The sequence below is a fragment of the Nerophis ophidion genome, linkage group LG27 (genome assembly GCF_033978795.1).
Source record: "Nerophis ophidion isolate RoL-2023_Sa linkage group LG27, RoL_Noph_v1.0, whole genome shotgun sequence".
Taxonomy (NCBI): domain Eukaryota; kingdom Metazoa; phylum Chordata; class Actinopteri; order Syngnathiformes; family Syngnathidae; genus Nerophis; species Nerophis ophidion.
The window spans coordinates 34,055,360-34,069,609 of NC_084637.1; the positions used below are offsets into that span (position 1 = coordinate 34,055,360).

Below are 14,250 nucleotides of genomic sequence, written 5' to 3' on the forward strand. Positions count from 1 at the left end.
CTCTCTCCTTTGAGTCACACATTAAAAGCGTTACTAAAACGGCCTTCTTTCATCTCCATAATATCGCTAAAATTCGCTCCATTTTGTCCACTAAAGACGCCGAGATCATTATCCATGCGTTTGTTACGTCTCGTCTCGATTACTGTAACGTATTATTTTCGGGTCTCCCCATGTCTAGCATTAAAAGATTACAGTTGGTACAAAATGCGGCTGCTAGACTTTTGACAAGAACAAGAAAGTTTGATCATATTACGCCTGTACTGGCTCACCTGCACTGGCTTCCTGTGCACTTAAGATGTGACTTTAAGGTTTTACTACTTACGTATAAAATACTACACGGTCTAGCTCCAGCCTATCTTGCCGATTGTATTGTACCGTATGTCCCGGCAAGAAATCTGCGTTCAAAAGACTCCGGCTTATTAGTGATTCCTAGAGCTCAAAAAAAGTCTGCGGGCTATAGCGCGTTTTCCGTTCGGGCTCCAGTACTCTGGAATGCCCTCCCGGTAACAGTTCGAGATGCTACCTCAGTAGAAGCATTTAAGTCTCATCTTAAAACTCATCTGTATACTCTAGCCTTTAAATAGACCTCCTTTTTAGACCAGTTGATCTGCCGCTTCTTTTCTTTCTCCTATGTCCCCCCCTCCCTTGTGGAGGGGGTCCGGTCCGATGACCATGGATGAAGTACTGACTGTCCGGAGTCGAGACCCAGGATTGACCGCTCGTCGGGACCCAGGATGGACCGCTCGTCTGTATCGGTTGGGGACATCTCTACGCTGCTGATCCGCTTGAGATGGTTTCCTGTGGACGGGACTCTCACTGCTGTCTTGGAGCCACTATGGATTGAACTTTCACAGTATCATGTTAGACCCGCTCGACATCCATTGCTTTCGGTCCCCTAGAGGGGGGGGGGGTTGCCCACATCTGAGGTCCTCTCCAAGGTTTCTCATAGTCAGCATTGTCACTGGCGTCCCACTGAATGTGAATTCTCCCTGCCCACTCGGTGTGAGTTTTCCTTGCCCTTTTGTGGGTTCTTCCGAGGATGTTGTAGTCGTAATGATTTGTGCAGTCCTTTGAGACATTTGTGATTTGGGGCTATATAAATAAACATTGATTGATAAACATTGAATGAAAACGCTCTATAGCCCGCAGACTTTTTTTGGGCTTTGGGAATCACTAATAAGCCGGAGTCCTTTGAACGCAGATTTCTTGCCGGGACATACAATACAATACAATCGGCAAGATAGGATGGAGCTAGACCGTGTAGTATTTTATACGTAATTAGTAAAACCTTAAAGTCACATGTTAAGTGCACAGGAAGCCAGTGCAGGTGAGCCAGTAAAGGCGTAATGTGATCAAACTTTCTTGTTGTTGTCAAAAGTCGAGCAGCCGCATTTTGTACCAACTGTAATCTTTTAATGCTAGACATGGGGAGACCCGAAAATAATACGTTACAGTAGTCGAGGCGAGACGTAACAAACGCATGGATAATGATCTCAGCGTCTTTAGTGGAAAAAATGGAGCGAATTTTAGCGATATTACGGAGATGAAAGAAGGCCGTTTTAGTAACGCTTTTAATGTGTGCCTCAAAGGAGAGAGTTGGGTCAAAGATAATACCCAGATTCTTTACCGAGTCTCCCTGTTTAATTGTTTGGTTGTCAAATGAGTTGTATTATTAAATAGAGGTCGGTGTCTAGCAGGACCGATAATCAGCATTTCCGTTTTTTTGGCGTTGAGTTGCAAAAAGTTAGCGGACATCCATTGTTTAATTTCATTAAGACACGAAATGGGAAAAGGAGCACTTTAGTTAGAGTCTCCTCAATGATCTTTGCACAAGCGTTTGCACCGGCCTGATCTCTGACCGGAGAGCAACCCACGCCACCATTCAGGTAACAAACTGTGGTTAATGTAAAGGAACATTTGCAGTCATAATACATTGCATGATTAATCTGTGTTTATACATGATTAATGAGAACATTTTTTGAAATTATTTGCTTGTGTTTTAACTTTGACATCCCTATTAAAGACTTAAAACCGTACAATCAGAATGGCCCTCGTTATAGAACAGACATATGTCAAATCTAAATATTTGTTATTCTGATTTGCCCCAAATGGTACCCTTTTATATACCATGCATATACCTGAATTTTGTTGGAGGATACATGAGCATTTAATTTTGAATTTGAGGAAACTGCTGCACCAACATTTTATCAGTTTTCCCTCAGTCCCTCCTCCACAGTTTCACTAGTTAAATGAGTTTGAAGTTATCCCGCTAACTACCAAACATTGATGTTAAAACAACATCATTTGCTTGAGCTCTAGCTAGTTCTACCTTTTACTTCCGACAATCCCATGCCTCTTAATTTAAAAGTTTGAGACATCCCACGACCCCAAAAAAGACTTGTCTGAAGCTCGAGCTTGATTAAGATGATTTACAAAACCAGGGCACCACAACCCTTGGGGAGCGGTATTTGCCCCGAATGAAAATGCACACTACATACCTTGAGGAGACATCTATGGTTTTCCATATCACACCATGTTTTTGGCCACTTCAAAAAACATGTGTGGTATCGGCACCTTTCAGTCCCCTGAACTAAACAATGTGGTTATGACAACCTCTCTCAGTACTCTCATTTGAAATATGTATTGGTGAGAACAACAGAGAATGTATTTTGCAATGATAAGCAGTCTATTAATTAGATTTCCAGTCTAACCCAGACCCCTTCTCTTGTCTTTGCCACAGGTTATCTTGCTCACAGCAAAACAACTGTTTAGCCTAGCGCTCACAGGAAATGGCTTCATCCGTGACATATTAAAAGGTGTGCGAATGATGCAAAACACTGTGTACTTGCCCGCCTAAGTTGACTTAGCGATACTGTGACAGGTGTTATAACCATGTCACGCGGGAACAACAGCTTGTACTGTCGTTGCAGTCCCTGTGTTACATATTTGAGGCAGGTCTCAATGGAAATGTAATGATACCTGGTCAGCCAAATGTAGCAGCTTGTCCTATTTTAGGCTATGGCAAATGTAGCATGAAAAGACTTCATGACTAGAGCCAACAGTGTAGAACTTGGAGACAAAATAAAACCTCCACATGTTGCAATATCAAAATGCTCAGAGAAGCCTAGCATAGCTGATATGCTTCAAGTTGAGGAGACATGTGCCTTTCTCACAATGCCCATGAAAAACCAAAATAATTTAAAGTAAGTTTGCAGTTGAACATCCACTGAACAGGCACTGAGCATCAGACCAGAAAAAGTTCAGATAAAAAAGGTATCACAATTTCTTTCTGAAAAGAAGTGCTTGTGCTTGTGATCAAGTGATCAAGTCATGCCTGGGGGCACACACTACTGGCAAGATAGATCATCAAGTGAGAGAGACCAGGAAGACGATACAGGCATAATGGGGCTAAAACCAGTCTACTGTGGAAAACCCATTTCCTAAGGGATAGTAAAGCTTCTATTCTCTTGGGCATCACTTGGAAAGATTTGGTGAGACTGGCCTACATCACAGAGTCAGAAGTGTCTTACATTAGGGGTGTAATGACAACTGTAATAATGATAACCACAGTAAAATTCCCGACGGTGAGTAATAAATGTTCTAATTAAAATGATCAAAAAACCAAGACTGATAAATGCGCTGTATTGAACTCGGACTGATTGCCTTAAATGCCAACATGAAAACAGGAGCATCAACATCTTTTCCGAGTAAGAAATGACATACCCCAATCTTAACATATACAAACACATTACTGTCAGAGTAATTAAGCGATTCTGTCCTGCAAATTGATCCAACAAGCTGTGCTCTCTGAGCACAAAGTGATCATTCTATTAAAGACGGAGGTGCACAAATACATGCAAAATAGTGGATTTTCTAACAGTGTGTCTACTAATAATACCTTGGTCAAAAGATTTTTAGTGTGTGTACATTTTGAGCACATTCAATAATACTGCAATAATTAATGATAACGTGATAATTTTTGTCACAGTAACCGCAATATGAAAATGTAATATCGCTGTTATTGTGACCATCAAATTTCATATCGCTACAATATATCCCTACTTAAAACACACAGGATCTTGTATTCTGACTCAATATGGTGAAAAAGGGCTCAAGGAAATGAGAGAAAAATCTACTTACATTTAACCAGTTTATCCATGGTTTCTCATATATTCATTTATTGGTGACGACCCGCAACAAAACGTTTTGGACTGCCATCTGTTATGATCTTTCACATAATTAGGCTGTGAGGTAAATGCAGATTGTCTTGACAACTTTGTACAGTCGATGGCACAAATCTGCTTCTTAGCACACAAGTTATCTGCTTAGGGATGTTAGTACATAGTGTATGCAAATCTGTATACATTGGTACCTCTTCTTATGAATGCATATCTTATAAATTTTTTGAGATACAAGCCGTCTTGGATCTTTTTTGGCTTAAAAGAGCCTGTTTGCAACCTTTTCGCAGAAGCCGAAAGGGCGCTAACTTACCAAAGTGTTGTCAGTATTATATCTCACCCTCTTCTGGCTCTGACCACATAACTACGGACCCACATAACACACGTTTTAGCTTTGTCAGCTCATGATAGCGTTTTGGCAGAGTTTAGCCACTAACTTTAGGTAGTTTTACTTTTTTTCTTTTCTTTTATTCATTCATTTCAGCCAATGACATAAAAAGGACAAGGAAGTCAACACATGATATTAATCAATGGTGTACCCCGACTTCCGCCCGAATGCAGCTGAGATAGGCTCCAGCACCCCCCGCCACCCCAAAAGGGACAAGCGGTAGAAAATGGATGGATGGATGATGCAAAAGGTAATGTACAGTATGTAAGCATGATGATCCAGTTTTGCCTGAAAGGCAGGTAGAAGAAGATAACTTATTTAAACACACCCCCAATTCTCCATTCAGTGATTATTAATACTTCACTGTTACTGCTATCATTGAATGCAGCAACAATACGATTGAACATTTTTAGTTGCTTCTTCGGGATGGCCTTTATGTGTGTGCACGCGCTCCAGCTGTGTGAAGGTGTAAAGATAACGTAATAGATTTTGCCCATTGTGGTCAGTCAACGAATCAGATTCGACTGAAAATCCTTAGTTGAAGACAGCCCTAGAGTGAATTCCCTTTTGTCAGATATGATTGATGTAATTGTGTAGCAATATTACATAATTTGAAATTGGATTTTTAAAACTAAAATATGAAAACATTTCAAGGTAAAAAATACAAATAAAACAGTATTGTGTACAAAGCTAGAGTACATCCTCCTCCTAGTGTTCTGGCCCAGTTTCTAAGGCTATTTATCACTGTCAAGGTTGCTTTTGTGTGTGCTTCTATATACAATTTGATGTGAAAGGCATTTTCCTGGATGATTATTTTACTTTCCGCATGTGGGGGCTTAAGCATGTCAGCCACAACATAAAAATTCAATTATTGGTTTTGCAAGTGAAATATTACAAAATTGGTAACATTCATGTTGTTTGTGCCTTGTGTGTTCGTTGACAAGGAACCAAGACTAGAAGTCTCAGAACTACTAGAAGAGAAAAAATGTGCACCTACCAACACAAAGGATGGCGACAAGCATACTTGCCAACCCTCCCGGATTTTACGGGAGATTCCCGAAATTCTGCGCCTCTCCCGAAAACCTCCCGGGACAAATTTTCTCCCGAAATTCAGGCGCAGCTGGAGGCCACGCCCCCTCCAGCTCCATGCGGACCTGAGTGAGGACAGCCTGTTTTCACGTCTGCTTTCCCACAATATAAACAGCGTGTCTGCCCAATCGCGTTATAACTGTAGAATGATCGAGGGCGAGTTCTTGGTATCTTATGTGGGTTTATTGTTAGGCAGTTTCATTAACGTCCTCCCAGCACGGTAACAACACACAACAACAGCAGTCACATTTTCGTATACCGTAAAGCCGTTCGTCTGCCGTAAACAGCAATGTTGTGACACTCTTAAGCAGGACAATACTGCCATCTACTGTACATGCATGTGTGACAATAACATCTACGGCTTTTAGAGAGTGCAGTGCACAACTGCGCACACAACAAGGAGACTAAGCAGAAGAACGAGGAAGATACAGCTGTGGCGACGCCGACGACGAGTAAGATAAAGAAATACGCTTGTAAGTTCCAAGCCGCAGCTGTGATTGGACCTGGATAGCCTCCGGGAAGAAGTAGTGGACTTAACCCCGCCCCATCCCCAACCACGGGTTGGGGTTGAGGTGGGTCCAACCCACCTCAACTTGCCAACCCCTGACCACCCCCTGGCCCCCAACCTCCCGAAATCGGAGGTCTCAAGGTTGGCAAGTATGGCGACAAGGTATGGTAACTTTAGACAAACACACTGTAGTGAAGATGACAACAGACCTCCCTGACCTTTAGTTTAAGGTCAGAATGAAGTGCTAACTGCAGCACGCCATCGGGGAAATTTGGGCGTCCAACAGTGAACACCAGCCGACCATTTGGAAATACAAAATCTAACTCTTTCTGCTTTCCTTAAAAATCATTTTGTAGTGTGATAGTAAATATAACATTGTTAAACACGATAAAAGGAAATTCTTTACCTTTAAAGAGTCAAAACAGGCGATCACTCTCCCATTTTCCACCTGGCAGCTTTTAGGTGGATGGGCAAATTTGCACTCTTCATCACTGCGTGAACAAGTCCCCCTCTGAAACTGCCGACACACTTCCAAGGTCAGCCATTTTGTGTCACGAATGGAAGCGATGTTTAGAGCCATGTCAGCGTCGCTAGCTGGTTTGTAGCACACTTGTTTTCAGGAGGCAGCACGTCTTCCGAGGAGCTGGTACAGGATTCCAGGAAAAACAGCTGATGTCTGCAGCTAAAAAACCTGCCGAAAAACTTGCTTCAGCTAAATGAATGACTTGTCGTTGCAGACGGCAAAGTGGCGGTAATGAACTTGCAGTCTTGTTTGTGAGCAGTACACGGGACTACAATGCTGTTGCTTGTCACTTAAACAGTGGATTGTTCATCACTCAGCAAGAATCAAGTTCAAACCTCTGGCCAAGCAGAGGAAGCATTCTCAGAGATGAGTTCAATTGTTTTTCCCAAAGTCTCTAAAACGTCCAAAAGTGAATGAACTGATGTAGACAGGAATAAGCGATATTCTGAAGTTTGGAGTTGAGGGCTTAAAGTAAGCGTTTCTGGGCGTCCTGTCTCGACTGCAGATGGACTCAGGAAATCTTCAAAACTTTCACAGATCTTCAAGTAGGGATGCTGTCTCACAAGGCACTTTCTGTCACCAATCTGGAATGGAGAAGAGAACACTATAAATGGAATGAAAATGTGTGATCTGCTTTAAGGCATTTATCTCTTTTGGCTAGTATAAATATAAGCCAGTCAATAAGCAATGTACTTCAAGACAAAAAAATCAATGGTAGAAACCTACGTAATGTGAGCTGTTGGACAAGACAAGATCTCGGGGTCCAACCCACCTCAAATAAAGAAAAATGGTCGGCAGGACGGCAAGACCAGAGGTTACTAATTGTTTTCTGTCATACCCCTCTCGATACATTTTTCCACGCTGAAACAAGGCCAACAGTGCTTTATTTACTGTTATGGTGCTGTACTCAGACAATGGCCGACCTGAAAAAATAAGTCTAGTGCAGGGGTCTCTAAACTTTTTGTTTCGGGGGCTATATTGGGCTGAAAGAAAGTTTGCCTTGAATTTTTACTTTTTAAGGTCAAGGCAAGTGTTGCCTAAAGGAGGGCTCATATTTTAGGGCACCAAGGAAAGTTAGAAGGGCACCAAGACAAACATTATTTACTTTCGAGGCAGTACATATACACATATACACACACATATATATATATATCCATCCATTCATTTTCTACCGCTTATTCCCTTTCGGGGTTGCGGGGGGTATATATATATATATATATATATATATATATATATATACATATATATATATATATATATATATATATATATATATATATGTATATATACATATATATATATATATATATATATATATGTATATATATATATATATATATATATATATATATATATATACATATATATATATATATATATATATATATATATTAGGGGTGTGGGAAAAAATTGATTCGAATACAAATCGAATCGTTTACGTTGTGCGATTCAGAATCGATTCTCATTTTTAAAAAATCGATTTTTTTTTTTTAACTTTAAATTTTTATTTTATTTATTTATTTATTTTTTTAATCATTCCAACAAACCACTACACAGCAATACCATAACAATGCAATCCAATTCCAAAACCAAACCTGAACCAGCAACACTCTGAACTGCAATAAACAGAGCAATTGAGAGGAGACACAAACACCACACAGAACAAACCAAAAGTAATGAAACAAAAATGAATATTATCAACAACAGTAACAATATTAATTATAATTTCAGCATAGCAGTGATTAAAAATCCCTTACTGACATTATCGTTAGACATTTCTAAAAATAATAAAAAAGAACAATAGTGTCACAGTGGCTTACACTTGCATGGCATCTCATAAGCTTGACAACACACTGTGTCCAATGTTTTCACAAAGATAAAATAAGTCATATTTTTGGTTCGTTTAATAGTTAAAACAAATTTACATTATTGCAATCAGTTGATAAAACATTGTCCTTTACAATTATAAAAGCTTTTTTTTTTTTTAAATCTACTACTCTGCTAGCATGTCAGCAGACTGGGGTAGATCCTGCTGAAATCCTATGTCGTGAATGAATACAGAATCGTTTTGAATCGGAAAAATATCGTTTTTGAATCGAGAATCGAATCGAAGCCATTCGATTCACAGCCCTAATATATATATATATATATATATATATATATATATATATATATATTAGGGCTGTGAATCTTTGGGTGTCCCACGATTCGATTCAATATCGATTCTTGGGGTCACGATTCGATAATATATCGATTTTTTCGCTTCGATTCGATTCTCGATTCAAAAACGATATTTATATATATATATATATATATATATATATATATATATATATATATACTGTATATATATATATATATATATATATATGCATATACTGTATATGTATATATATATACATATACTGTATATATATACATATACTGTATATGTATATATATATATATATATCCATCCATCCATCCATCCATCATCTTCCGCTTATCCGAGGTCGGGTCGCGGGGGCAACAGCCTAAGCAGGGTTACCCAGACTTCCCTCTCCCCAGCCACTTCGTCTAGCTCTTCCCGGGGGATCCCGAGGCGTTCCCAGGCCAGCCGGGAGACATAGTCTTCCCAACGTGTCCTGGGTCTTCCCCGTGGCCTCCTACCGGTTGGACGTGCCCTAAACACCTCCCTAGGGAGGCGTTCGGGTGGCATCCTGACCAGATGCCCGAACCACCTCATCTGGCTCCTCTCGATGTGAAGGAGCAGCGGCTTTACTTTGAGTTCCTCCCGGATGGCAGAGCTTCTCACCCCATCTCTAAGGGAGAGCCCCGCCACACGGCGGAGGAAACTCATTTCGGCCGCTTGTACCCGTGATCTTATCCTTTCGGTCATGACCCAAAGCTCATGACCATAGGTGAGGATGGGAACGTAGATCGACCGGTAAATTGAGAGTTTTGCCTTCCGGCTCAGCTCCTTCTTCACCACAACGGACCGGTACAACATCCGCATTACTGAAGACGCCGCACCGATCCGCCTGTTGATCTCACGATCCACTCTTCCCTCACTCGTGAACAAGACTCCTAGGTACTTGAACTCCTCCACTTGGGGCAGGGTCTCCTCCCCAACCCGGAGATGGCACTCCACCCTTTTCCGGGCGAGAACCATGGACTCGGACTTGGAGGTGCTGATTCTCATTCCGGTCGCTTCACACTCGGCTGCGAACCGATCCAGCGAGAGCTGAAGACCCCGGTCAGATGAAGCCATCAGGACCACATCATCTGCAAAAAGCAGAGACCTAATCCTGCGGTTACCAAACCGGAACCCCTCAACGCCTTGACTGCGCCTAGAAATTCTGTCCATAAAAGTTATGAACAGAATCGGTGACAAAGGACAGCCTTGGCGGAGTCCAACCCTCACTGGAAATGTGTTCGACTTACTGCCGGCAATGCGGACCAAGCTCTGGCACTGATCGTACAGGGAACGGACCGCCACAATAAGACAGTCCGATACCCCATACTCTCTGAGCACTCCCCACAGGACTTCCCGAGGGACACGGTCGAATGCCTTCTCCAAGTCCACAAAGCACATGTAGACTGGTTGGGCAAACTCCCATGCACCCTCAAGAACCCTGCCGAGAGTATAGAGCTGGTCCACAGTTCCACGACCAGGACGAAAACCACACTGTTCCTCCTGAATCCGAGGTTCGACTATCCGACGTAGCCTCCTCTCCAGTACACCTGAATAAACCTTACCGGGAAGGCTGAGGAGTGTGATCCCACGATAGTTGGAACACACCCTCCGGTCCCCCTTTTTGAAGAGAGGAACCACCACCCCGGTCTGCCAATCCAGAGGTACCGCCCCTGATGTCCACGCGATGCTAATATATATATATATTAGTGGTACCAAATATATATATATTAGGTAACCCTAATTTATTGGTACGTAGCTCGGTTTAGAGGTCACGGTTCGGTTCATTTTCGGTACAGTAAGAAAACAACAAAATATACATTTTTTGGTTATTTATTTACCAAATTTGTAAACAATGGCTTTATCCTTTCAACATTGGGAACACTATAATAATTCTGCCCACATTAATCCACATTAAAATGCCTCAAATTGGTGCTTTGATTAAATAACATGACCAAACTTTTCTTCTACGTATAAAAAGTGCAACATTAAACAATTTCAGGTCAACTCATCATGCTTAATTTATTACAGCATTTGGGAAGCCTGCAGTTGGTTTTTATTATGTAAATGTTATATTTTTGTCAACATGTGAAAGCAGGGACCTTGCCATTAAAAACTAGGCTGCTACATTACTAACGATTAATGTAACTATAGCTGAAAAAATAGTACAATAGCAATAAGAGAGACTATTCATCCCTGAACACCACTTCTGGACTGCTGAAAGATTCATCCAACACGCACTTACAACATCTCTTGGTAGTATTCACATGGTTAATATTACACATAGTCTTGCACCAAACACTTAAAGTAGCATACACCTATCACACATTAATCAAAGGTTGCAATAAACCTGGTAAGCTGATCTTCTGATGCTGTTGTCTCCTTCCCCTCTCTTGTACATAATAACGTTATAAAGATGGTTCTAAAATGATCTAAATGTTATTCAATGTTTTTTTTATTACTAACCATGGAAGAACCATGAGCCAAAGTTATTTCAACGCTGCGTATCAGCTGGTTTAGCCCGGACAAACACGGAGGATGGACAAGGGGAGAAGCTTGAATGTGAAGTAGATAAACGAGAAAATTATAAATTATTTGTACACTTCAACATAAAGCTTATAAGAACTGTGTTACAGCAGAGTGTAACCAGCTAAAAAGAGGTTATTAGCAAGTAGATTAATAGGCGAGACAATAATAACCGTACAGTGTGGCCGCCGGCTGGCAACACTTTTAGCAACAGATATGAATGACTAGAAAGAGGACACACGTTTTTGAGATGCAAGTTTGTGGCAACTGGTGCCAAAGTGTCTGAACATTCTTTGGATTTAGAAGGCACAACATTTAACTCCAGGATGATAAAACAATATAATAAATATAGATATGTATAAAATCGGTTTATAGTTAAATCATAGCCCCTGAATCATAACCGTAATTGAAATGTGAGGTGCCCAAAGATTCCCACCTCCATAAACATAACTGAAAAGTATGGTCTCCAGATTGACCCACACTGGTCAACCCAAGACTATGTTTGCAACGACATGTTTCCCAATTTTTTATTGACCCTTGCCTCTGATGCTTCCTTTGTTTTTCTTTTCATTCCTGTCAAAAACTTCCCTTCCTCTGTCAGTTCTGTAATGTGATGTTCCTGTGTACTTTGGTCACTTGGTTTAACAAGCCCCCTGTTGATTGGTTTGAGCACTGCCACCACTTAAGTGGCTGCTTGTGTAATGTTTAAGCATGAATAAAGAACCACTCTGAAAACCTCCCCTCCACGCACCCTCTAAAACCTCACAGCGACCCCCCAGGGGGTTCCGCCCCACTTTTTGAGAAGTACTGACCTAGCCGATAGAAAACTGCACAGCGCAGCACTATTCCGGGCCACTGTCCAGAAGTCAAAGAGTGACCGAGACAGATGCATATGCCAGTGCCAGACTTTCATTTTGACACCGTCCAGTGTCCTATTATATCCACTTGTTCCCCAGAGTCCAAACTAGAAGTGGGGTATTCTCTCAGGACACTCACGCTTGTGTGTTGTTATTTTCTAGGGACAGATGACTGGACAATTGCTGGAGCAACAATCAAAGGAAGTGACCTTTCCATTGAGCAAACAGTATGTAATTCAATACTAAACTACTAGACAAAAAAAAATTGGTAGGCACATCTGGAAATGTTTCTGGCTAAACAGGGATCAGAGAAACAAAGGCTAGGGACACCACAAAGACACTTTTTACAGAAACACTGTAAAAACATAAACCTTTGTTTAAAATAGACCTTTTATAAACATGTTATAAGTTTTGTACTGTAAAAATACCTAACTGTTATTTGGCTAGAACAATTTGGATTCCCAGCCAGTAAAAAAGGTTTAGTAAGCAGATTCTGAATGAAAAGTCTCCATCCATCCATCTTCTATAGCACATGTCTTCAGTTGGGACGGGTAAACCGCAGCCTGCACCCGGGTCTCGTCGCCAGCCAATTACAGGGCAGGTATTAACAAACAACCATTCACACTCCCATTCACACATTACCATTAACTGGCTTGTTTTTGTAATTTGGGAGGAAGGTGGAATACCCGGAGACAAAACATGCAAACTCCACCCAGAGATGCCAAAACAGTGATTTGAAACTGGATCACTTGACTGCGCAGCCAACGTGCTAACCACTAAGCTACTGTGGGCCCCCCAAAAAAACCTTAGCTATAAAAATTGTTGAAACATGACTCACTAGGAGGTGATCAAGGGTGATGGGTCAAATGCAGAGAATAATTTTGCCACACCTAGTGTGTGTGTGACAATCATTGGTACTTTAACTTTAACTATGATGGCCCCCTGATAGGAGAAAAAAGAGAAGATGAGTAGCTGGTATAAACTAAGTTTAGGGATACTTGTAATCTCAATGATACTATTAAGAGAAGAAACAAATCTTTTTTTACAAATTATTTTGAAAGAGAATACAGATCTGACAGAACCTGAAGAAACATGGTTGGCAGTCTGGTTAGATCTGGGTTAAGCTTAAGTGTGCAACCATTAATTTAAACAATATTTTGCTGATTACAAATTAATCCTCATGTTTTTCTAGGAGGTAAGGCACATGCGCACAGGAAGAGAAAAATGGTTGCTGCCAGTACAACAACACCGTGATCAAAAACATCGAAACTATGGAAACATTTCACCTTAAACACGTCAAAGATACAAATTGTTTGCTTAATTTGCAAAGCTGAACTTGATTTTTATGGCAGTATGTTTCTGATGCAGGAACATTTAAAGCAGAGGCATTTCAAAGATATGGAGGATGCGGTCTCCAATTCTCCTCAATAAAGTAGTTAACTTGTAATCCAGTAAAAATGGAGAGACAGTGTTGTGTGAGATATATGTATCAATATACAACTGTCATTTTAGCTAAAGTAATAATAATGATAATAATAGATTGGATTTTTACAGCACTTTTCTAGACACTCATAAAGCTTCACAGAGAACTGAGAAACCCATCGTTCAATCACTATCGAACCTGGATCCCTCAAATTGCTGGCACAGCCGCTCTACCATCTGAACCCAGCCATCCAAGTATACCTGTGATCAAGTTTCCAAAAACATCATAACAAAATACACTTTGTTTTGAGGAAGCTCGTTAGTTGCAGCCCAAGTTAAGCTTCTGTGTCCATCTTTAGTTTACACATATTTTTTAATTTAGATGGGTCAACTTTTTGTAGGTTTGGCCCAAAATAGCTGTAATACTCTATTTATACTTGGAGTAATTAATTTACTTACTTTAAGCCTATTGTCATACAGAATAGTAATATTTTTCTAAGTAGGTGGAACAGGGAAACCTCTTTTTGAAATAGTCCAACAACCCCACACTGCTCCAGATGATTGTCTAACAAAACCTGTCCCACTT

At 40.7% G+C, this 14,250-nt stretch overlaps 1 protein-coding gene across 13 annotated transcripts in view; it reads right to left on the reverse strand.

Annotated features, from left to right (window-relative positions):
• Window positions 1-14,250, reverse strand: part of mbnl2 (muscleblind-like splicing regulator 2) — a 102,001-nt gene that overhangs the window by 72,981 nt on the left and 14,770 nt on the right. For 12 of the 13 annotated variants that reach the window (XM_061889045.1, XM_061889046.1, XM_061889048.1 and 9 more), the window contains one exon: window positions 6,570-7,270. The exons of the other annotated variant lie outside the window; for it this stretch is intronic. In XM_061889045.1, coding sequence (XP_061745029.1) covers window positions 6,570-6,743 — 174 coding nt within the window. In that variant the 5' untranslated portion in view covers window positions 6,744-7,270. The remainder of the gene's footprint in view (window positions 1-6,569; window positions 7,271-14,250) is intronic. 13 annotated transcript variants of the gene reach the window in all.